At 44.5% G+C, this 24,434-nt stretch overlaps 1 protein-coding gene across 1 annotated transcript in view; it reads left to right on the top strand.

Annotated features, from left to right (window-relative positions):
* SORL1 (sortilin related receptor 1) overlaps positions 1–24,434 on the top strand; it is a 179,197-nt gene that overhangs the window by 113,028 nt on the left and 41,735 nt on the right. The window contains exons 22-31 of the mRNA XM_050755570.1: positions 1,187–1,360; positions 3,279–3,392; positions 7,370–7,492; positions 10,392–10,511; positions 16,633–16,758; positions 19,437–19,544; positions 21,227–21,358; positions 22,451–22,582; positions 23,234–23,368; positions 24,203–24,358. Of these exons, the coding sequence (XP_050611527.1) occupies positions 1,187–1,360; positions 3,279–3,392; positions 7,370–7,492; positions 10,392–10,511; positions 16,633–16,758; positions 19,437–19,544; positions 21,227–21,358; positions 22,451–22,582; positions 23,234–23,368; positions 24,203–24,358 (1,320 nt within the window). The remainder of the gene's footprint in view (positions 1–1,186; positions 1,361–3,278; positions 3,393–7,369; positions 7,493–10,391; positions 10,512–16,632; positions 16,759–19,436; positions 19,545–21,226; positions 21,359–22,450; positions 22,583–23,233; positions 23,369–24,202; positions 24,359–24,434) is intronic.

The raw sequence follows: 24,434 nt of genomic DNA on the forward strand, positions 1-24,434 counted from the left end.
TTTCCCGCCATCCCCGGAACGACGTAGGGGATGGGATGGCACTTTTGCCACCTTTGTTCATCCACAAAGGCTCCTTCTCAAGAGTGCAGTGATGGATTTTACCAACTCTCTCTGGTGCTACCTTTGGTAAGCTGAACCAGAGAAAAGATTGGCAGGAGTGGGCTCGATCATCATGCACTAGTCCTTATATGAACTCATTGCACAGCAGTGACTGGTGAGTACTGTGGTTGGCTCCTCATTTAGCTCTTGAGCTGCACTGTGGCACAAAGGAACTGAGAAGGGGAGGCCTGGATTTTTGTCCTGGGCTCACCATTAACCAGGTATATGTTTTAATTATGGCCTTTGGGGACCTAAGGAGCAGAAACCCACCCAAGCTAGCTCAAGTGAATGGTTTTATAGAATGACTAAAGGAGCCCAAAGATGGAAGTCTAGGAGAGCCTCATGGGGACTGGAGCTGTTCTTTCTCTTTCCCTCTCGTTTGGCCTCTTCTCTCCATAAGTCTCTTTCTTTTTTAAAAAACAATTTATTCAGAATTTTCAAGGCAGTGTTCAACTATATTATAGCCACCGGTGTTGTGATCGAGAAATCCAAAGACATTCTGATTCTTTTTTCAATTAAAAAAAAAAAAATTAAGGGATAGGATCTTGCTATATTGCCTAGGCTGGGTTCGAGCTCCCAGGCTTGAGCGATCCTCCTGCCTCAGCCTCCTGGGTAGCTGGGGCTACAGGTGCATGCTGCCATGCCTGGCACCTCCGTAAGTCTCTTTTAGTCTCCTGACTGTCTGCAGACTGAGCTTATCTGCATACCCAGAGTTATGACTTCCACACAGTTTTGGCTTGCCATGTGCCACTTCAACACCCACATTCTATGACCCTTTCCCTGGCTCCAGTTCCTTGGTTGCTTTCTTGTCTTTCAGTAACCCAATTCCAAATTCCCAGGAGGAACACTGCTGCCTGGCTTGGCTCTGGGGCAGTCTGATCTGGCTGAAGACAGGATGCAAGTCACTGGTTACACTGAGCAGAAGGTTTCGGCACAGTAGGCCCCCCAAAGCTTGCCCCATGACCCTTTAGAGCTTCCCACTGTCCTTTCCGTAAGACGAGGAGGTTACAGTGGGTCTCCTTTATGTATTCGGTACCTCCCTCGTGGTGTGTATTAACCTGCCTGCTGCTGTTTGTCTGCCCTCCAGGAAGCAATGCCTGTGTGCCCAGGCCGTGCAGCCTGCTGTGCCTGCCCAAGGCCAACAACAGTAGAAGCTGCAGGTGTCCAGAGGGTGTGTCCAGCAGTGTGCTTCCGTCAGGGGACCTGATGTGTGACTGCCCTCAGGGCTATCAGCTCAAGAACAATACCTGTGTCAAAGAAGGTACTTCCCTTTTTCTTTTTTGCCTGTCATCCTCCTTCCTTTGTTTCCTGCTCCCCCGCCAGGGGTGGGAGGGATAGCTCTCTGTTTCCTGACCTTTTCGGGTTATTGGAAAAAGTCCAAGGTAAAAATCAAACCTAGCAGATACTTACAAGAATACTGGTTTGGGTTCTAAGGCCTGGTAAGGGTCAAAGAGGCCCTTCAGGCCTCATTCAGAACAGGCCTACGCTGTGCCTTTCTAAGGAGTAGTTGTGGTTTTTGGTTTCATGTCAGCTGGCACAGGCTTTCTTCAGGGTCTCCCTTTTTATTCTTTTGCTTCTTCCTTTCCTCACCCATCCCTCACATCCAGGTTTCTTACCTTTTCCTGTTTTGCATAAGCTGGACCAGCCTGACTGGGAAAAATAACCGGGGTGACTCCTTCCGTGTTGACTTACTCTCACCTAACGGTTGTCCATCCTCTCACCACAGCCTAGCCCAGCGTGTCCTGAACTTTCAGACCAATGTTTGCAAAGCGCTTTGAGTCTAGACTTTCATGCCGTGACCAAGTGGCGATAGCAGCCTTACGCCCACTCCCCTTCTGAATTTGAATATAGAGATTTAAAATTTCTTTCCTCCGAAATTTAAAAATTTTTCCTTCCTGTGTAATTTTTACCCTCACCACTTCCCTACCCTCCAGCTTCATGTTTCTGTGAGTGAGGTGAAGCCCTGCAAGGGCACCTTGCCATGAAGTACATGGATTGATGGCCAGAATTTCTGCTTTTCCTTATCTGTGATTCTATTTGCCTTTTTCCTTTTTTTAAACATTTTAAAGAGACAGGAAAGAGACAGGGTCTTGCTGTATTGCCCAGGCTGGCACATTCACGGCTCACTGCAGCCTCAACTCAAACTCCTGGGCTTAAGGGATCCTCCTGTCTCAGCTTCCCATGAAGCTAGGACTCCCGGCACGAGTCCGGCTAATTTCTTTTACAGCGATGAGGTCTCACTTTGTTGTCCAGTCCGGTCTTGAACGTCTAGGCTCAAGGGATCCTCCCTCCTCTGCCTCTCAAGGAGCTGGGATCACAGCCGTGAGCCACCGTGCCTACTCTATTTGCTTTGTAATCCTACCCCTGCTTCTCATAGCAGCCCAAGTCCAAGGCAGTGAAACACACAATACAAGCCTTTTAGTCAGTCTTCCTTAAGAAATATAAACAGAAAAACGATGAGCCTTTCTTTCTTAGAAACAAGAAACTTTCTTTCAGGCTGTGGATACAATCTTAAAACTGTTTGGAAAGAAATAAAATCAACACTAAATTCCAAGAGAAGGGGAAGAAAGCTACTCCATATTTCCCATTAGAATGCCTTTGATTATCCAAATAAGAGACCAGTCATCACATGTCGTCGATGCAGTTTGCCAAACAATACATTTTTTTCTGTAAGAAATTTTAATTGCTTGCTTTAAAGTAGTCATGGGACAGAAAAAAGTCTCCGAGTATTGAGAAAATCTTTGTAACTCATTTGCTTGATAGATAGAATATATATGGATATATATAACCATATATATATAAACATACCTATAGATATATTGAATCTGTCTGTTTTAATACTGTGTAGACACAGTCCATTAAGGAGTTCTGTGTGTAATTAGTATTTTGTAATGTTGATGTACTCTATTCACTACCCAATAGACTCAATTGGTGTCGTGGTTATCCTTCCTAAGCATTTCTTCCAGCAAGCCTTCTCTCCTTTGATTTTAACTAAAAGAGGAAAGCAAGAGGCTAGTATGGGACATTTCCTTCCCTGTATACATGTGTGCTTGGCGTTCCTCCTCCCCCTTTACCACCATGTTACTAAAGGAAGGGAAACGCCAAAGAGAAAGTCCTGTGGTCCAGCAGTGAGAATAATATTGGTTTCATTTCCTCCCCTGCCGCACTCTGATGGGTAGAGAACACCTGTCTCCGCAACCAGTATCGCTGCAGCAATGGGAACTGTATCAACAGCATCTGGTGGTGTGACTTCGACAACGACTGTGGAGACATGAGCGATGAGAGAAACTGCCGTGAGTCTTCTGGGTTGGACATTAAGCATTTGCCATTACTCAGAAGCCTGGTTGGCTCTTCCCAGGCTGAGGGCCTAAGGTCTAGGGTGAGGGCCACCCATGATTGATGATGCCCGTCTAAGTGGATGGGGCTTGGATGACGGAGAAAACATATTTCCACATACAGGTAGATATTAGATATATAGGATTAATATTATATACATAATATGTTTTTAACCACCCCAGAAGTACCACTCATTACAAGAGATTTATAAATAAACATCACATGGCTGAAACTGAACTGATTTGGCAGTCTTGGCTCTGGTCTTGGCTGTGGCTCTGTAATAAAACTGGTGACTTGGGTGAGTAAACACATGATATTCTTTGATTTGGAAATTCAATATTCAGCCTTTTTAGGGATGGGAAATGAGTATTTACTCCAGTTAGTCGATGCTGGCTACCTACCAGGCTCAAGAGAGATTGTTTTCATTGGTTAGTAATGCATAGCTTGGCCTACAGTGTGGGGCCATTGGTGTACCTGCCATGTAAATGTCATCTTTGAGCTGTATAATTTTTAAGGTCTGACTTCTAAGGTATAAGACTGTGGTTAGCAGAAGTTAAAGAAAACCAAACAACCACAAATAGCAGATAATTTATGAACCACAAATTTTCACTATCTTTTCTTCACTTAATTTCTAATAGCTTCGACATCATCTTATAAGGAGATGATTTGCCCTTTTGTTAGTCATGCATTCACTCAATGAGCAGTTGCTATACACCCTGTGTTCCAGGCTGTGTACTGGGCCTGCATGTATATTGCCGATCAAGGTGGAAACGGAGTTCACAGTCTGAAGTAGGAGTCAGAAAAATAGGCAGTTGTAGTAGAGCGATGGGCACTGTGATGGGGAAGTGTCATGTTCATGAAGGATGGGCACCCAAAGCAAACTTGGGTAGGCCCTAGCAAAGAGCTCTGGAGAGTGTCTGGGGTGAGCCAAGCAGAGGTGGAGGGAATCAATTCACAGGCAAGAGAGCAGCATGTGGGGAAGCTGGCATGGCCGGGAAACTGGTTTGAGTTATGGGGAATGGGCATGGGCACAGGGGCCAAGGTGAAGTTGGATGAATGGGTGGGGCCCAGGGCAGCAAGGGCTTTGTGGACTTTATGGGAGAAGCAGTTGGGAACCACTGATGTGATGTGATAAAAGTTCATCTTTGGAAGGATAAGGAGTGACTCGGTAGAATGCGTTTGATGGAGAGAGACCAGAAGCAGGAACCAAGTCAGAAGCTTCTCTTTTAAATATTTTACCTTTGGCAACCCAGGGGCTCATTTACCCATTTGTACTGTAAGAACAGATTAATGGGCAGCTCTAGATACTCATTTAGCCAGTCATCCATGGGGCCTGTGCCTGGCTCCCCTGCCACTTCACCCAGAAAGCAACTTGAGAAATATCCAGCTCATTAAACACATCTGGGCCCTGCGATCCTACAGACTCCCCCTTTTGACTGATAGAGGGTTATTCACAAAGCCTTTCCTTAATCGTTTTCCCTTGGCTTCAGAGGATGCCTTTCACACCGAGGGAGAAGAGCTTATTTGCGGAATGGCAGATTTGGGAAAGCACTAGCCTCTCTGTGTCTTTTCTGCAAAAAATAAGGCCTATAAAGCCTCCTCTATCTACCAGAGTTGCGGGAAGGTGTGATATTTGTGGGGGAATAGCCAAAGCTCTTTAAAAACATTAATGCTTATTAACAGCATTGAAGCAGATAACAGAAAGGAGTTTATTACATATCTGGGTGGGATAGAAGATGCTTCTTAGAATTAACAAGTTGCAAGGAAATTGCCCAGACATAATTAGGCACAGTGGAAGCAGTGAGATACAAACCAGATGACCTCATGTCCAAGTGAGGGACGCAGGTGGCCCAGCATTCCTCCTTGTGCCCTTGGGCTTGGTTTCTACTAAATGGACAGGCTGAATCTTGTATTGGCTCCGAGTTTTGCGAGGAATGAAGCCCTGCATCTTTTGAGAGGCACCTGCTGCCCCCAGTGGCTTCCTCCCACCCAGCCCCTGAGCTCTGTTGCAGACTGCACAGTTATGCATGAAGTATGGAGCTGGCCCTGCCCTCCTCCCAGCTTGGTGTGAATGTCAACTGGGATTCACTTTCCGGAGACCCTGAGACCTGCTTTCTGTTCTGTCATCTCCCTAGTTCACCTGGCTCAGATCTACACACGTCAGATGGAGCTGAGGTGTGGAGAGGAGGAACCAGAAGGATTTAAAACTCAGAGCCTGGGAATGGAGAGAGGGGCTTATCTGTGCCTGCACACATGTCTCCCTCATCAAGGAGGTTGCGTGTGGAGGAGAGAGGTTCCCTGTTTCTAAGCAGGGCTGCAGAAGAGGGACCACCGTGAATGAGTACTGCCATGTGGGGAGTTAAGTGAGGCACCCCACCAGCCGCCAGGGAGCAGTGGAGGAGGGGGGACACAGGGATGCAGGAGGGTGTTGTCAGTGGGTTTCCCTCCCTCTTACACAGAATCCTCCAGCTGGGTGGCTGTCAGGCACTCAGGGTTTTGACGTGAATCCCTGCAGTCTTGTCATTTTGCATTCATCCCCTGCCTCCCACCACGAGCTCAATTACAGAGAAGAAATGGAGCCTCAAATAAGAGCTGCCAGGATGTCTAACGGCAGCATTGCTATTTGGCATTTTGTGCACGATAACCCCTCCCCCGTGCCAGGATTCTGTTCTGCCACATTTTACCTCCTGGGTCAGCCTTTCACTGCTCCTGAGAGCAGCCTGCCTTCCCCTCGCCTTTCCTGGAGGGTGTTTCACGGGGTGCCAGGGATTGTGCTTAAGCACAGGAAATATCTACTTAGGAGAGGAAGAAAAATCTAACTCTATATCCATTCTAATGCCAGAAGGACATGAGGAATGATGAAGAGAAGTAACATTTGTTTAGAGCCCATTATATTTACATCCTATTTAATAGGCTCTGGTTCCAAACTTGTTCCCTGATTTGTCTTCATAATAATGCTACCAGGTAAAGGTAGATTAAGTTAGTTGTAGGTAGCAGATTCACTGCAAATCTAGTCTTTCTGACTGGGCCCGGTGGCTCATGCCTGTAATCCCAGCACTTTGGGAGGCCGATGCAGGCAGATCACTTGAGGCCAGGAGTTCGAGACCAGCCTGGCCAATGTGACGAAACCCTGTCTGCACTAAAAATACAAAAATTAACTGGGGCTGGTGGTGGGTGCCTGTAATCCCAGCTACTTGGGAGGCTGAGGCAGGAGAAATCACTTGAACCTGGGAGGTGGAGGTTGTAGTGAGCCGAGATTGCACCACTGTACTCCTGCCTGGGCAACAGATCAAGACTCCATCTCAAAAAACAAAAAAACAAATCTAGTCTCTCTGACTGTGATCTCAAACACTTGGACATGTTATCTTACCCAATGTTACGGTTGCAAAAACTGAGCCATAGGGAGATTAAAATTAATTTCCCCAGGAAGAGGTAGAGCCAGGATTTGATGCCCAGTCTTGACTGACTGCAGACAGAGTCTGTGTTCCTGCTGTGGAATTCTACCTCCGTGCTGCCTTTACCATCTGTCCAGTGAAGTGCTAACTTCTTGGGTGAAATTGAGCTTCTCTAAAGGTAGTTTTGTAGATAAAGGTATTTCTGCCACTTATTTAGGAAGACACTTTTCATGTCTGAAGGGATCTTAGGAGGTAATCTAGCCTGTCACTCTCTCTCCCCAACAGATGACAGCTTCTCACTTTTCCCAGTCCTATTCCAATCTGGAAGCTGTCCACAGAAAGATATACCCTTATCTCTCTTGGTTGTAAATTTCAGGCTCTCATGCAATTTATTTCTTCTGTAAGTCTAGGTTTAATTTCTGTTGCTACAATTAATATCTGCTTTCTTCTATTTTTTAATTGGCTTTCCAGTAGGATATTTACATTTGTGGGAAGTTAATTGTACCTAAGGAGTGTATCATCTTTCTCTCCCATTTTAGCTACCACCATCTGTGACCTGGACACCCAGTTTCGTTGCCAGGAGTCTGGGACTTGTATCCCACTCTCCTATAAATGTGACCTGGAGGATGACTGTGGAGACAACAGTGATGAAAGTCATTGTGGTAAGGGGACGCCACATCCTGAAACCCTGCTCCAGAGAAGGGTCATCGTGCTCCCTCACAGGGCTGTACTGGTGTGTACTGGTTTTCTGATCGCCATCTCAGGATTTATGATATTCTAGCTGAATGGCTTTCTCCATCCACATGGTGGGGTTGAGTAATTTCTCTCTTCCATTCTTAAAGAGCTTGTTTTCTGCTTTTCATGGGGATTCAGTTCTGCTGGAGACACTTGATCCAAAGTGAATGGGAATCTAGGGTCTCTGGATCAAGCGTCTCCAGCAGAACCGAACCCTCATGATTCATGGTCAGAAAAGATGGAGCCGAGACTCAGCTCCTGTCACTTACTCTTAGATTAGCCTTTGTTTTCTAATCTGAAAAATGGAGAAATGGACCCTGCTTTGCCTTGGAGAGATGCTACAAGGACAAAAGGTGATGATAAGGAAGTAAATTTCTGAATGAATTCAGGGAGTTATTAACAGCTCTACAGGCTTGGCCCACATGTCTGAGTGTGTGTGAGATTAGCCCGCTGAAGACACAAATCTGCACCTCTGTGAACTGTTCTTTTTTTTTAACCAATTTAATTCATTCAACTCTGTTATTATTAGAAGTCAGCAGATGGTATAGGCATTGAGTGAGCATCTGTTTTCTGAATGGACATTTTTATATTTAGAAAAACAGTGGGTTACAATTCCAAGGAATGATAGAGATTCTCTGGTCCAATCCTTTTAATTTCTACTTTCTAGAGTGACTGAGGTCTGTTGAGGTCAGGGGGCTTATTCAAGGTAACACAATTAGTTGTGTCAGAATGGGGAACTGGAATCCATGTCTCCTGTTTTCTAATCCTGCCCTATTTCTGTTGCACAGTACCTCCGTGTCAGTTTCATGAGACCCATCTTAGTTAACAGTCTTCGGTCCCAGACTCGTAGTTGCTGACCACCAAAGGAGACATTATGCAATCAGCATGGTGTGCCAGATTGAGGCATGAAAGGGAAGTGAGAGCGGAGGCCAGACGCTGACCCAGACGTGGTGATGAGTTGGCCAGGCCCTACTCGGCCCTCTCTCCCTGTCCACGGGGGCAGGTCCAGCCATGCTGTGCTTGTGCACATGAACACAGCCTGCTTGATTATGAGCAGGTGGTTTGACTCACAGCGGCTGAAATAAGGGGAGCTAGGGCAGCTTGTAAATCATCTCAACACAATTTAACCAGTAGAGCACAGCCTAGGCCACTTCCACACAGATAATACCCCTAGCCTGGCTCTTGGAAGGTTTTTAAAAAATTCCCAGTTTTCCTTCTTCAAGTGCCTGAAAACATGTCCTTGGAATGTGCAACTATTTTCCCTTCATCCCTGCCATTCCTTTCCCAGCACTCTTAGAAGGTTGAAACATGCGGCTAGTTTTGCCCTAGTAAGAAGGAAACTCCACATGGTTCCCTCTTTCTGGTATCATCGAGCTCACGTACGGGGCACATGTTTGACTGTGAAACAGTTTCAGCCCCCCGGATCCTCTGTTCATGTCCCATTCTTACTAGTTTGTCCTGAATTCATCCCAGCGTCCCAGTTAGCCCCATCCTCTGATGCAGGTCTTCTTCGTAAGTTTCCAAACTCTTCCTCATCAATATCTGATTTACCAGCTTTGCCATCAACAAGCCTCTTGGGGAGAATGACTGAGATGGCTGCCTCGGGCCCCACACTTGGCTGCTCCTGTTTTCTGAGGCTCTGTAAACTCCATGTGAAAGTTCTATGCCATAGTCTGTTTGGGCTGCAATAACAAAATACTTAGTGTAGGTAATTTATAAACAGTAGTATTTTGTTTCTCACAGTACTGGAGACTGGGAGGTCCAAGATTGAGGTGCCAGCAGACTTTTTGTCTAGTGAGGGCCTGTTCCTCATAGATGGTACCTTCACTGCATCGTCAGATGGCACCTCTGCTTCTGGAAGGACTGCAGGGAAATGCTTCTCTCTGTACACAAGCGTGGCAGAAGGAGTGAACAGCTCCCTCCCCCCTCTTTCATAAGGACACTAAACCCTTCATGAGGGCTCCCCCCCTGCCCCCGTGACTTAATTACCTCACAAAGGCCCCATCTCTTAGTAATATCACATTGGTGATTAAGTTTCAACGTAACGAATTTGAAGTTTCAACATATGAAGTGTAAACATTTGAATTTTCCTAGCCTCCAGAACCGAGAGAAATAAATTGCTATTGTTTATAGGCTCAGTCTATAGCATTCTGTCTTCATGATCTCCCCAGGAGCTTTGAAGGCTGTTGCCAGGGCAGCCTCCTTCCCCTTCTTGGTCAAGCTCTACTGGTTGGTTCGTACCAGGCCCCCACCCTTCTAGAGACAGTGCACCCACCCACGTCCCTGGAGCTCTGCCCACAGAAAGTCCCGAGTTACATTTCCCCTGTTTTGGGAGCTTGGCACTGATTTTACTCTCTCTGACTGAGCATCTCACGGTGATCAGCGCATGCGGACCTCTTGGTGCTCCTTTTCTCAAACCACAGGCTGTGTCTGTAGGAGTCCTCTGTTTCTTGAAAGTTCTGCTCCTTGGCCGCCTCTGTCACTGCTTCCTAACCTCTTTCCATCATAGCAAGCATAGACAATAATATATGTGGAGAGCACTGGGATGAATGGACAAGGATGCTGTTGTCAAGAGGCAAGCAGCTCTAAGGGTCTGAGGATCTCAGAATCTCAGCCATTTCTGGCACCCTGTAACCCGTTTGCAGCACACTGACTGAAAGCTGCTAAATGACCTTATGTCCCTGGTAAAAGTCTCTTCGTTCATGGTCTCTATGGATCATTGGTGATCATGGGTCCATCTCCGTCCTTTATGAGAGCTTTCACACCAGTGATAAAATTCTGAACAAGCTTTTGTCCTCACCTCTCTGTTTGTGGTCTTGCCTGCAGAAATGCACCAGTGCCGGAGTGACGAGTACAACTGCAGTTCTGGCATGTGCATCCGCTCCTCCTGGGTGTGTGACGGGGACAACGACTGCAGGGACTGGTCTGACGAAGCCAACTGTACCGGTCAGTACTTCCTGGACTCAGTTGACAGCACTGATCTGTTCATGCAGTGGTTAACATTATAGCTTTAAATGATCGGAAGATCTAGGCTCTGAGAATTAGCTTGGACCTTAGAAATCAACGAGTTTCATGCTTCTCAAAGAGCTGGTCTGTGATGAGATAAGGAGCCTGTGCCAGAATGTAAATCAACACCCTGCTTGCAACTGACTAAACAGTGTTCTGAGTGATATCGTTGATTTATGTTCTGGCTCAAGCTTCTTATTTATTCAGGACCAGTGTGAAACAGTTTTCAGACCAGCCCCTCGGCTGGGGTCCATACTTTGAGTAAGCACTGAACTAGTTCATGTTTTTTAAATGGAGCATCAGGGAGTTCCCCAGACAATGAAAATGTAAACTGTGTTTGTACTCATTTTGGCTAAGATTTTATTAAAGGTAAAGATGGAAACAACATGAATACAAGGCAAGTGCTAGGTGCTATAAGGTAGGGGTAATGTTCTAATTCTTTTGTTGCGTTCTAATTCTTTTGTTGTACATTATTTTTATGATGAGTGGATGAATGGTGGCCATATACGTTATGACGGGGCAGGGCAGACTGGGGGTGATGGGCAGTAGGTAGTGCAAGGAGTTGGGAAGTTTGTGGAGAAATGAAAACAAATTCCATTTTATAATCATCACTCTGTATTGTACCCCATTATAATTTGTCAAATAAAACAAAATTCAAGGAATAAAAAACAGGTTTTATGACTCATTGAGTAAATTTGCTCTACAGCCTCCTCGAGAAGCTGTTATTCAGTTCTGTCTTGAACTCCTCTAGTGATTTTGGACTAGGGAAATAAAGATGTTTCATTTAAACATTTTATGGTAAGGACAGATCTGTTTTTACACTCGGATAATTCAGACTTCATTGTGCAATTCATTGTTGAGTCAGCTTCTCAATTATCTGAAGCCAGTCATTAATCTTGTGAGTTATTGGACTTTTAAATCTCATGCCTTAACCTCCTCTGCCCCCAGAGTATCCCAGCACTTCCTACACTGCCCGGCATCTGGCGGCTCAAAGCACGCCTATTAATTGGTAAAAGCAAATACAAAGAAGGTACATCTGTTATATCTCAAACCTAAGGATAAATAACTGTGCATTATGCCTGGCTTAGACTTGCTTCCCCAAGGAGAGAGGTGACCTCTTCTTTTACTCTTTTGTATTCTCTGCAGTGCCCAGCACATAATAGAGTACGTGCTCAGAGAACCTTTGTGGATTGAGTAATTTTGCACAACTGCTTCCCTCCATTCGTTTTAGTTTAGAGGTGACCTCATAATGGCCTTAAGGAAGTGAATGGATCTCTTCAAATGCCTTATACATCACACGGGATATTCTGTGATATTACCAAATCCTGTTCGCTTGTAAAGTCCACCCATATTCTTTCTGGTGCAGCCTCTGTGGCTTCACCTCTGCTTCTGAAAAGACTGCAGGAAAACGCTTCTCTCTGTATATAAGCCTGCAGAGGGAGGAAGAACCGAGGCCCATAAGGGAGCTGCCATTGGCACAGGAAATGCATGAATGCTGTTTGGAAGCTTCGGGTTTGGATGGATAATTAGTTAATAGATTAGAAGGGTGCACTTGGACATTGCAGTTTGTAAATTGCAGTATGATTGAACATCTTGTTAACACAACTAACTGCCTTACTCAAATTTGTATTTCAGCAGTGTGTGCCAGTCTTACAGAATGAATTGATAACTTCATTTCTGTAGGCAAGCTTGTATAAACTCTTGGGTTTTTTTCTCTGATTTTCTTCCGGCAAGGCAAACTGGAGAAAACTTAAGAGTCCTTGCTGCTCAACTGCAGCCTTGTTCCAAGGGCTGTTCTTCCAAACCTTTCAAGGATGATCCACCTTCTTTGTCATCTCAAAATAGTTGGAGGTCAGGTGTGAGCTCATGGTGATGTGTGACATGACACCTCATTTTCAGACCTACTAAATTAAGCTGGTACAGTGCCAAAAGAAATAGGTCAGGGTAACTGACCTCCTGTTGGCATCAGCTTGGATGTGTTCTCTGCTGTGTGTCCTCTTTGCTTTGCTTTTCCCCACTATTAATTTCCATGGGGCTGTTTTCTTTATTCGCCTCAACCCACCGCTATTGTTTTTAAATGTATACATCTGATTTCTGTGTGTTTTTTTCTTTTAAGAACAATTACCTGTAGTCATTTTATGTATATTCTTAACATCTTTCCCCTCTCCTAGATATATGGGGACTTTAGAATTTGATCCAAATCTCTGCCTACAGTTCCAGTACTAAAATACCTAGTATTTTAAACACTAAATATTTAGTATTTTAGTTTTATATTGAAAAATCCTAAACTTCATTGTTACTTTTTTTTAATAACCATTCTTCTGCATAGGCACACAGCTATTACCAGCTACCTTTGTGTCTTGTTGCTAATGTCTTCCACCAATGCACATCCTTCAGGGGTTTTGCAGCAGGAGTCTATGAGTGGCAAACTCTTTTAAGGTTCTGTTAGTATAGACATATCTTTAATCCTCAATCTTGAATTCAGATGGGTCTGGGTTTCTAGGTTTTTAGTAATTTTCTGTATTTTCACAGAATTCTTCCATTTCTTTCTGGCTTCTTTTGTGTTGATTTGAATTCTGCTCTTAGTCGTCTGTTCAAACAATAACAGACATTCTTTTCTTTCCAATTACCTTTAGGTTATATTGCTCTTAGTTTCACCTACCTAGGTGTGGAATTATTTTTACTTATCCTGCTTGAGACTTTGTTTAAGATCTGAGAATTTTTCAAAAGACAACTCTGGGAAGTTACAGCCACTAACTCTTCAACTATACCTGTTGGCTACTTTCTCTGGTCTTGTCTTCAGCAGTTACTCTAAGCCATTCATTGGACTACCTCATTCTGTTGTTCTCTTCCCTCCTGTTTTTATATTTGCTGTTGCTTTATGACTCTATGTAGAATCTGAGTGACTTCTCTAGATTTATCTTCCAGTTCAGCAATTCTCTTTTCAGCTAACTCTAATCTGCTATTTCACATATACATTGAGCATTTTTTTTATTTCTGTGAGTATATGTTTTGTATGTAGAATTTCTGTTTGGTTCTTTTTCAAATCTGCCCTTTCTTTTTCAGTGTTCTTTTTTTATACTTTATGCTTTTTCTTCTCTTTCAATCATTCAAATTGTGATGATAGTCATTTTTTTCTTTATGCACTTACTTTTTATTTTATTTATTTATTTTTTAAGACAGGGTTTTGTTGTCTCCCAGGCTGGAGGACCGTGGCGCCATGACAGCTCACTGTAGCCTTGACCTCCTGGGCTCAATCCATCTTCCCGCCTTAGCCTCTTGAGTAGCTGGGACTACAGGCACGTGCCATCATGCCTGGCTAATTTTTGTATGTTTTGTAGAGGTGGAGTTTTGCCATATTGTCCAGGCTGGTCTTGAACTCCTGGGTGCAAGTGATGCTCTTATTTTGTCCTCTCAAAGTGCTGGGATTACAGGCATGAGCTACTTGCACCTGGTCCCCTTCTCATACACTTTTTTTTCTTTTTCTTTCTTTCTTTTTTTTTTGAGACAGGGTCTCATTCTGTCGCCCAGGCTAGAGTGCAGTGCTGCAATCTTGGCTTACTGCATCCTCTGTCTCCCAAGTTCAAGCGATTCTCCTGCCTCAGCCTCCCGAGTAGCTGGGACTACAGGTGTGCACCAGGAGGCCTGGCTAATTTTTGTATTTTTAGTAGAGATGGGGTTTTACTATGTTGGCCAAGCTGGTCTCTAACTCCTGACCTCAAATTGATCCACCCACCTTGGCCTCCCAAAGTGCTGGGATTACAGGTGTGAGCTACCGTGCCTGGCCCTCATTCTCTTCTTAATAGTCAGTGCTTTGTAAGAAATAAGGCAGTACTTTCCCTGTTATAGTACTTATTTCATCCGTTCTACTCTGCCCATGTTTGGTTAATGTTTTTAATCAGGTGTTCCAGCAGGTCTTGATGAATCAGGAAAGTTCTGCCTGAGTCAAAGATTAAGTTGTAGGATATTGACCTATATTAGAAACTGATACTAGATTTCCATGATTGTTTACCACATGAACCTCACCATTCTTATAGTCACAATGAATCCCACCATGCAGAGGATTCTTTTTCTTCCCTAAATTCTTCAGTCTGGATTAAAGTCCATGTCTTCCATCCTTGTAATTAAAAAAAAAAATTATGTATTAAGCATGCAGTATTTACCGGGCACTCAAAATCAGAGCTTGTAAGTTACTAAGAAGACAGAAAAATCTAGAAAAAGATAATGTGTTATGCATTCCAGCCATACTTGGCCACTTGAATGAAATTGTGCAAACTGATTTCTCTTTCTGAACTCAGCTTCTGTGATAGAATCTGGAGATCTCAGCTATACCTCCCAGAATTGTCATTTGGAAACTTCACTAGCACTCTGAAATGGTTTTCAATTAAAAATGCAGTGCAGAGGCTGAATAATAACTAGATTAGCATGGCAATCAGTTTAGGCAACTTTATGTTTTATGAATGTGAGCAAGGTGTTGGTGAGGGATTTTTTTGAAAGGCTGTCAGACTTGTGACATGAATAAATCAAAAGTATTCCAGGCGATGGCTGTTACTGGGGCAGAAACTCATGTAACATGCATGATACATTTATTCCTCTCATCAGAAATAAGTATAGTTTTTAAAGATGTTTAATGGATTCTGAGTGCCAAAGGTTGTAAATATTGAAACTTCTTATAGTTGTATATACATGCTGCCAAATACAGCCTTAGTCTTTGGAGAGATGGGAAGACATAGATAATGAGCCACCGCTTGTTTTAAAGTGGTTTGAAAAATCAGGTTCTTTGGATTTCTGACCATTGCAAAAAATAGCTTCAAATGCAGTAAAATTCCTGAGGACATCATAAACCAATTTCCCCAGTCCTTGGGCAACTTATTGCCAACTGTCTCAGTTGAATAGAAAACTCTAGTTTGCTCTCAGCAACCCACTTCTGTATGTTTTGTTTTTTTCTGTTGTGGAGTCATCCTGTCCACACAGTTAAACTAACAGAGAGCCCATCTATCTAGGTTCTGTTATTTTATGCTGGTTGTAAACAAGGCCAGTCCTGGCTTGCATTCAGCAATGAACAGACACAAACAGCTTTCTGTTTCAGAGGAGGAAGAGGAAATCAGATGGAGAGGACCATTAGGAGTGTTGGTTGGGTTTGAGGCACATATTATGCATTTGAACTAGTGTTTGACTGAGATTTTGAGATGGTTCTAAATGACTTCCAGGTGGCCTCAGCCCACGTGTGTGGAGGGGGCTGTTCATTTTTAACAGTGACTCTCTGTTTCACTAGCTTCTTTTTTGCTTTTAGTGATTATAGTGGACACCACATATTATTGGCTGGTAGATGTTGCTCTCAACTCTGCAGAAAGACAATTTCAGGTTCTTGGGGCTGCTTTCTTTGTGATTTTGGATGATTCTTTTATGTTCTTCCTTTGGCCTGAGGTTTTTCACATTTGAAATCTTTTTTTTTTTTTAAGAATTGTAACGTATGGCTTTCCAGAACTTAGCAGGGCCCTTAGGTGTCACTGCGTGACTGGTGAATTTGAGGTCACCACACGGTGGCTGCACCAGGTCCAGGACTCCGTCTCCTGAGCACAGGCTGCCACTCCTTATTTCTCAGCATCTGGATGAGTAAGAGGATTGAGGTGAGAAGGTAAACTACCAGGGTATAGTAGAAGAAGTACAGGCTTGGGCCTTGGACTGCCTTGGTGTTACTGCTTAATGATCTCTAAGTTTCCTATTCTTTCTAAGCCTGTTTCTCATTTGTGAAAGGGGAATAATACTTACCTCACAGGTTGTTGTGAAGGGCGAGTGGTTTTTTAACGTGTGCATCTGTGTCTGGGCAATGGCCTGGGTCATGTTTATAAATCCATCGGCTCAACCCCATTGAGGGAGCTGCCCTCCACTGCAAGGTCAGCCCCAGTGCCCAATTCCCAGCCGAGGAGAAACCTGGGCGCTCCCACAGTTCAGACCATATTCCCACCTCGTGCAAACCTCTTTTCAGCCCACCCCCTTGGACAGTTGGCTGAGGATGGAGATGAGGGGTGTGCAACTGTGTGTCTCTTCTCTGTTACAGCCATCTATCACACCTGTGAGGCCTCCAACTTCCAGTGCCGAAACGGGCACTGCATCCCCCAGCGGTGGGCATGTGATGGGGATACGGACTGCCAGGATGGTTCCGATGAGGATCCAGTCAACTGTGGTAAATGCAAATTCCCCACCTCCCTCCCTGAGCCTCCCCAGTGTCTGCTGCTCAGGCAGGGAGGCAACAGCGAGCCAGGGGATGAAATGCTGTTCTCCTATGCCCCTATTTACATTCTGAAATCGAATAAGCCCATCTACTTTCTATGTTGTATTGCCATATGATGTATCAGAGTATACTATATAGTCTTAAGAGTTGCAGGCAAGCAGTTTGCCCCCCACACAAACTATATAAAATGCTGCCACGTAAACAAATTAAAATGCTTTTTGAAACCATATATTTTTAAGGTTCTCTATCCTTTTGCCAAACATTCCAAATTTGCAGAGGATGTTAGTTGTCTACATGTTATACGTTCTACTCCTCAAGTAAAGATGTTTATGCAACTCTATTTTTCTGTAGTAAGCATTTTCATGGAAGATGCGTACTCACTTTGTACTACCATAACCTAGTTCACCTGATTGCTTCCTGATTGGGCGTTTGAGGTTTTTAGATTTATACTGTTATGCTAGTACCACTATTCATGTCCTTGGAAATGGCCTGATTTTTCCTTGAGATATTTTCTGAGAGGCGTTCTTCAGTATGGAGTTGTAAGGTGAAAGGTTCCGACCAGTTTTTGAGTCTCTCTGTTACCAGATTGGGTTTCCAAGGGATTCCATCAAATGTGTCTCTACTAGTAATAGGTTGTATGTTTCCGCAAGTCTCCCTTGATATTAGATTTGTATCTTTTTAGTTGCTTCCACTAATGTAATGTGTGTGTTTGCCTCACGTAGGTTTGATTTATACCTCTTTTAAAATACTTTTTCTACCTAGTGACATTAACCATTTCTCCAAATAGTGGTGCCTGTTTACTGTTTCTGTTTGATATCCTTTGGCTAATTTCCCAGAAATGATTACTTTTTACAGGATTAAAACACATTTTCATGCTTATACCTAATCCTCAAGGAGTGATTCTACACAGAGCTCGGTTTGCAAAGGCTATCTATGACTGCCCCATTAGAAGTGATTTTCTTTCTTTCTTTTTTTTTTTTTTTTTTTTTTTGAGATAGGGTCTCACTCTGTCATCCAGGCTGGAGTATAGTAGTGTGATCATGGCTCACTGCAGCTTTGACCTCCTGGGCGCAAACCATCTTCCTACTTCAGCCTCTGAGTAACTGGGACCACAGGGGTGGACCACCACGCCTAGCTAATTTTTCTATTTTTTTGTAAAGATTAAGTTTTTGCTATATGGCCCAGGCTGGTCTCAAACTCCTGGGTTCAAGTGATCTGCCCACCTCGGTCTCCCAAAGTGCTGGGATTATAGGCGTGAGCCACTGCGCCTGGCCAGAACTGATTTTCAAGTCCAATGCCTGGCAGTAACTTTTTGCTCAGGAGAAACGATGACCTAGTACTAAAGATTCTGATCAAGATACCTTAGTTCTAGTTTAATTTCCCCTGGAACTGTTGTGAAACCTCAGGCTCTTAGCATTTCTACGCAAACTTTCTCCAAAACAGCTTTGCCTTAGAATTCCTCCAGAATTAAGGTAGTGAGTGATTTAAAGAGCTTTATAAAACTAGGGTTTCATAGTCAGGATTCATATTGTCCTTTTCCTGTTCATTGAAGCTTTTCTTTTTCTTCTAAAAAGTATACTTAGGTCAGGTATGGTGCCTCATGCCTGTAATCCCAGCACTTTATGAGGCTGAGGTGGGAGGATGGCTTGAGCCCAGGAATTTGAGATCAGCCTGGGCAACATGGCAAGGCCCCATCTCTACAAAAAATACAAAAATTAGCCAGACGTAGTGGTGCACGCCTGTGGTCCCAGCTACTCAGGAGGCTGAGGTGGCAAGATTGCTTGATCATGGGAGGTGGAGGCTGCAGTGAACTGTGATCACGCCACTGAACTCCAAGTTGGGTGACAGAGCAAGACTCTGCCTTAAAAAAAAAAAAAAAAAAATATATATATATATATACACACACATATACACATATATATGTATATGTGTGTATATATGTGTGTGTCTATATACACACATATACACACACACTTATAAAAATGGAAATGTTCAAAATGGAAAAGATACAAAAAGGTATAAAGGTTGATCTCCTCACCTGCCCAGTTCCCACTTTTTCCTAATAGGAAACCAAGTTGTATATTTTTTCAGAATATTTTTGTGCATATATAAACAAATGTAAGTATACTCTGTATTGTTGTGCTGTTTCATACCCATCATGTTTAACTTTGCACCTTGTTTTTTTCACAGAACTGTTTAAGGCATAATTTTTATAGAGCACTTCTTGCATCTCTTTATAGCTGTCTGTGTTCCAGTGTACAGTACAGTAATTTATTAAACAGTCTCTTGTTGATGGACTGTTTTCAATCTATTACACAGTTTTGCAATGCAACACTTGTGGGTAGTTTTCAGTCTATTACAAACAGTGTTGTAATGCAACCCTTGTACTTACATTAAGTACAAGGTCGTAAACTTTTATTTACATCATTTTTTTCAGTTGTGAAATAGAATGCATTTCTACAAAAGTAGAATTACTGGGTCAAAGTGTATATACATTTGTCATTTTGCTAGTTATAGCCAAATTTGCCCTCCCCAGTGGTGGTACCAATGTGTACTCTGGCCAGCACTGTGTGTAAGTGCCTGCCCGTTTCCTCCTCATCATTCTTCCGTACTGTTGAATTCTCTTTCAGAGAAGAAGTGCAACGGATTCCGCTGCCCAAATGGCACTTGCATCCCATCCAGCAAACATTGCGACGGTCTGCGTGACTGCTCTGATGGCTCCGATGAACAGCACTGCGGTGAGTTCATTCCTTGCCCCCAGGACGCACTCAGGCCTGGTGATTGTGAGTGAAGAGCGTATATTGGACTAAATCCTTTCATTTCCTCAGTATCTGCTTGTGGTTAGCTTTTAACTGAGTTGATCCCCGAGTTCTTGGCTAGGACTCCTGGAGGCTGATCGTGGCAGAGGGACATGGTTTGGTTAAAGCAGAGCAGGAAGAAAGGAAGCAGGGTTGGGGGCGATGGTGGGATTAGTTTGTACTTCAGTGAATTAGTTCATACTGTTTAGTTGAAATCTGTTCTATTAATTGACTGGTTGTTTTGAATCGGCCACTTATTTCTACTTGATAGGTTTTATTAATGTTGCTGAGTATCACTGGGGGTAGAGTGGGGGGTGGGTAGGCATTTTTTGGCCAGGTGACCCTTTTTATCTTCAGTTTTCTTTAGACCCAGAAAGATTGCCTTGGGTCACTGGTGCTTATCCTTGGTTATGGGAATTACCTGGGGAGCTTTAAAACCTTCTGGTGCCTGGACCTTACCCCCAGAGATTCTGATGTAATTAGCGTAGGTGTGGCTGGGGTGTTGGAACATTTATGGTGCTCCTGGTGATTCTTCTGTGCAGTCCGGATTGAGAGCTAATGTATCAGTGCAGGGAGTGGCCAACTAGCCTGTAGGCAAAATCCAGTCCCTAACCTGCTCTATTAAATGAAGTTTGATTGGCATACAGTAACTACTGTTTGTTTACATATTGTATATGGCTGCTCTCATGCTGCGGCAGTGGACTCTTGAGCAGTTGTGACAGAGGCTGTATGACTTGAAAATCCTGAAATAGTTGCTTCCTAGTTGTGTTAGTTGGGGTTAGTTGGGATTCTCCAGAAGAATAGGACCAATAGGATATGCATATGTATATATATAGACTTATTTTAAGGAATTGGTTCATGCAGTTTTGGAGGCTGGCAAGTCCCAAATTTGCTCCAGCAGGCTGGAGACCCAGGGACACACTAAGGCTATAGTTCAAGTCCAAAGGCCGTCAGGCTGCAAACCTTGGAGAGAGCCAGTTGCAGTTCAAGTATGAAGGTCTCCTTGCTGTGTCCTCACATGGCCCTTTCTCTGTGTGGGCATTCTTGGTGTCTCTCTCTTCTCAAAGGACATTAATTCTATTGAGTTGGGGACCCATTCTTATATTTTCATTTAACCTTAATTACTTTTTAAAGGCCCTATGTCCAAATACAGTCAAATTGGGGATCAGGGCTCCAACATACAAATTTTGGGGGGACACAGTGCATTCCATTAGACTAGTTCCTTACAGAAAAATTTGCGTATCCCCATATTAGAGAGTCAGTATCATATTAATCATGCTTGAGATCAGGGGGTTTGATGCCAGACAGCTCTGGATTTCACTTTTGGCTTCATCTTCATCAGCTGTGTACTCTTGGCAACCTACTTAACGCTACTGCCCTTGTTTTCTCCTTTTGAATTAGCGACAATAAAATCTCTCCTAATGTTGTCTTGAGGGTTTAATGATGCACTTGATGTCAAGTGCTTTAGCTCTAGGCTTGGCAGAAAACAACTGCTCAATAAATGGTGGTTTTTACTGTTGCTTCCTGAAGCCACATCTGTACCTGTAGGCACTTGCCCAGGGCTAGAGGGCCCAGCCAGCCACAGTGCTCATGGCCTCTTCCCCGCTCTGGATCCCTTACAGAGCCCCTCTGTACGCACTTCATGGACTTCGTGTGTAAGAACCGCCAGCAGTGCCTGTTCCACTCCATGGTCTGTGACGGAATCATCCAGTGCCGCGATGGGTCCGATGAGGATGCGGCGTTTGCGGGATGCTGTGAGTTGGGGCAGGCAGGGGAGGTGACTCACGGTCACTAAAGAACTTGCACGGGAGTTTGGCCACCCTGGGGTTGTGTCTGTATTTAATAACTTACAGGTCTTGGATGAGTGTTGAGGGGTTTGGCCACCCTGGAGTTGCACCTCTATTTAGCTTACACGTCTAGGTTGAGTGTCCAAGCTTGCCTTTTCTGAGAAAGACCTTCCTTTGTTGCTTAAGGAATCCTGCTTTTCAGTAGTGGGTGTATGCATAAAGGGCAGGATGGCGAGTGACCAGGGTCTTGGCTCAAGGGTCACTGAGAGTGAGAGGCCTTCCTTGCCAGTGCTGTATCAGATGGCACCTCCAGCCTGCCACAGCCCTTTACCCTGCTTCGATGGTCCTCCCACAACTCGCCCCGCTTTGGACCTGTCTGTTCATTTTGCTGCTTGAGCTTCACAGGAGCCGGGGCTTGTTTTATGCATTGCTATGGCCCTATCTTAAAACAGTGCCCTCGTTGGAGTAGCTCTTGTATTTGTTTGCTGGGACTTACGTAGCGAAGTACCGCAGACCAGGTGGCTCAAACAACAGAAGTTTATTTCTCACAAGCCTGGAAGCTGGCAGACCAAGCTCAAGGTGTCGGCAGGGTTGGGTTCCTCCTCTCTCCCTGGCCTCGTGGACGGCTGCTTTCTCCCTGGCTCTTCACACGGTCTTTGCTCTGTACACATCCGTGTCTACATTTCCTCTTCTGTAAGGACACCAGGCCTATTCAATTTGGGCCACCCAGATCACCTCATTCTAACTTTTCCTCTTTCAAGCCCTTATCTCTAAATACAGTCCTGTTTCTGAGAGACTGGAGGTTGGAACTTAAACACATGATTTTTGGGGGGATAAACTCAGCTCATAACATGATTCGGTAAAGATTCATGGAATGGATTAATTAACAGAGTGTGCTCTGTTTAGATTAGGTTTGGCTTTTGCTTTCAAGGTATGTTTTAGCCAGACAGTCCCTTGCCAGGACTCACTGCTGTTCCCCCTTGCTTCTGAGCAGCACTGCTGCTTCGACCCCTCAGCCTGGAAATTCCTGGACTTCATGGATGTTTGTTTCCTCTGTAGCCCAAGATCCTGAGTTCCACAAGGTTTGTGATGAGTTCGGTTTCCAGTGTCAGAATGGAGTGTGCATCAGTTTAATCTGGAAATGCGACGGGATGGATGATTGCGGCGATTATTCTGATGAAGCCAACTGCGGTAAGATGTCAGATCTGCCTCCTCGCATCCTAGTCCTCTAGTTACAGTGATGCCTGCAGTTACAGGGACACTCACCGACACCCCCACTGCAGACTTGGCCTTCCCCTAACTCAGTAGCAGTTGCTGCCAGTTCCTGAATCCTCACACGAGGTGTTGAGTCTTGAACTGGGCAGCTGGCACCCAGCAGGTGCTAGGGAAAAGTTTATTTGATCTCCTTTCCTTTCTGCAGTTGGGAAGACCACATTATGTATAAGGAAGACGGTAGATAAGGAATTATGGTAAATATTATGGAGCGACCTCCCCTTAAAAGTGACAGGCCACCGTGTAATAGTTATTGTCACCATTGGCTTACCATCAAGAGTTGTTTTATTCCTTTAGTGAAATGTCAGAATTAAAATTCAGGTGATCATTCTCAGGATATCATAGTATAGATCAGAGGAACATGGGTTAGGGGCTGGGAAGATGGGGTTTTGTTTAGGTCGTAGGTGTATTTTTTGTTTCCCACTGGGTGCCTGAAGCTGCCTTATCTCTCTATGGGTGGGAAGTGCGGGTTGCCCTGGAACTTGGGTCTGGAGGAGGATGCATAGAGTTGGAGCCCCGTGTTCACACTGGTGCAGGGGAAGCGACTGATGACCTGGTTGATCTCCACAGAAAACCCCACAGAAGCCCCAAACTGCTCCCGCTACTTCCAGTTTCGGTGTGAGAATGGCCACTGCATCCCCAACAGATGGAAATGCGACAGGGAGAACGACTGTGGGGACTGGACTGATGAGAAGGATTGTGGAGGTAAGAGGCCCCAGGGTCCTGGGTCAGCCCCATCACCAAGGCACACCGGAATCGTTCCACCAGCTCTGTAGGGTGTGCCTGGCTTATTCCGTGTTTTGGGGGGCATATTTTTATGAGAATAGTGACTCAAATTTTTTCTGTTCCTCTTTCTCATTTTGAAAAAAGTGTGGTTGGTTTCTCCTATTTTCAGGCTGTTTATTCTGTATTTTCAGGGCAGAGTGAGAAGTCTAGAGCCTTCCTACTCACCGTGTGGTTTGCAACCAGTAGCATCTGCATCTCCTTGGAACTTGTTAGCAATGCAGAATCTCTGACCTCACCCCAGACCTAGAGTCAGAATCTGCATGCTACTAAACCCCCAGGTCCTGTGTGCTCCACCATGCATTTGAGGAGCACTCATGTGGAATGCAGACTTGCCCCTTTCCTTTCTGGCATTCTCATCTCTGGACCAGGTCGTGGGGTAGTTGAGGTTGAATTAACTAGAAAACAATGCTTCACCTCAGTAGGAATTCTCTTAGCCATGCTGTGCCTCCTCAGCCACCTGTTTCTTCCCCCAGCCCCTGCGAAAGCAAACTTACCTGAATATTATTAGCCCAAATCAAATATAGTAAGTAAGGGAAATCTACTCCCCAAAAGAGAAAAGGATATTGCCTCTTCTGACAACTTGTTATACATGATTTCTAGATTAGCCACTGCTCAGAGCTGTGCCTGGCACTGGCCTCCCTCAGCAGGTACAGCTAAAACTGGGACATCCGCACTAGGTTTGGGACGCATTTGGTCTAAGATCAATGTTCTGCTTCTAATGTTCTGGGTTTCCTTGCTTGGTGTTTTTCTCAGATTCACATATTCTTCCCTTCTCGACTCCTGCGCCCTCCACGTGTCTGCCCAATTACTACCGCTGCAGCAGTGGGACCTGCGTGATGGACACCTGGGTGTGCGACGGGTACCGAGATTGTGCAGATGGCTCAGATGAGGAAGCCTGCCCCTCGCTTGGTGAGTTCTGGCCCAGGTCCTCTTCTGCTGTTGTGGAGAGGACCTTCTGGGGGTGTGCTCTGGGCACAACCCAACC

Source organism: Macaca thibetana, chromosome 14, assembly GCF_024542745.1.
Source record: "Macaca thibetana thibetana isolate TM-01 chromosome 14, ASM2454274v1, whole genome shotgun sequence".
Lineage (NCBI taxonomy): Eukaryota > Metazoa > Chordata > Mammalia > Primates > Cercopithecidae > Macaca > Macaca thibetana.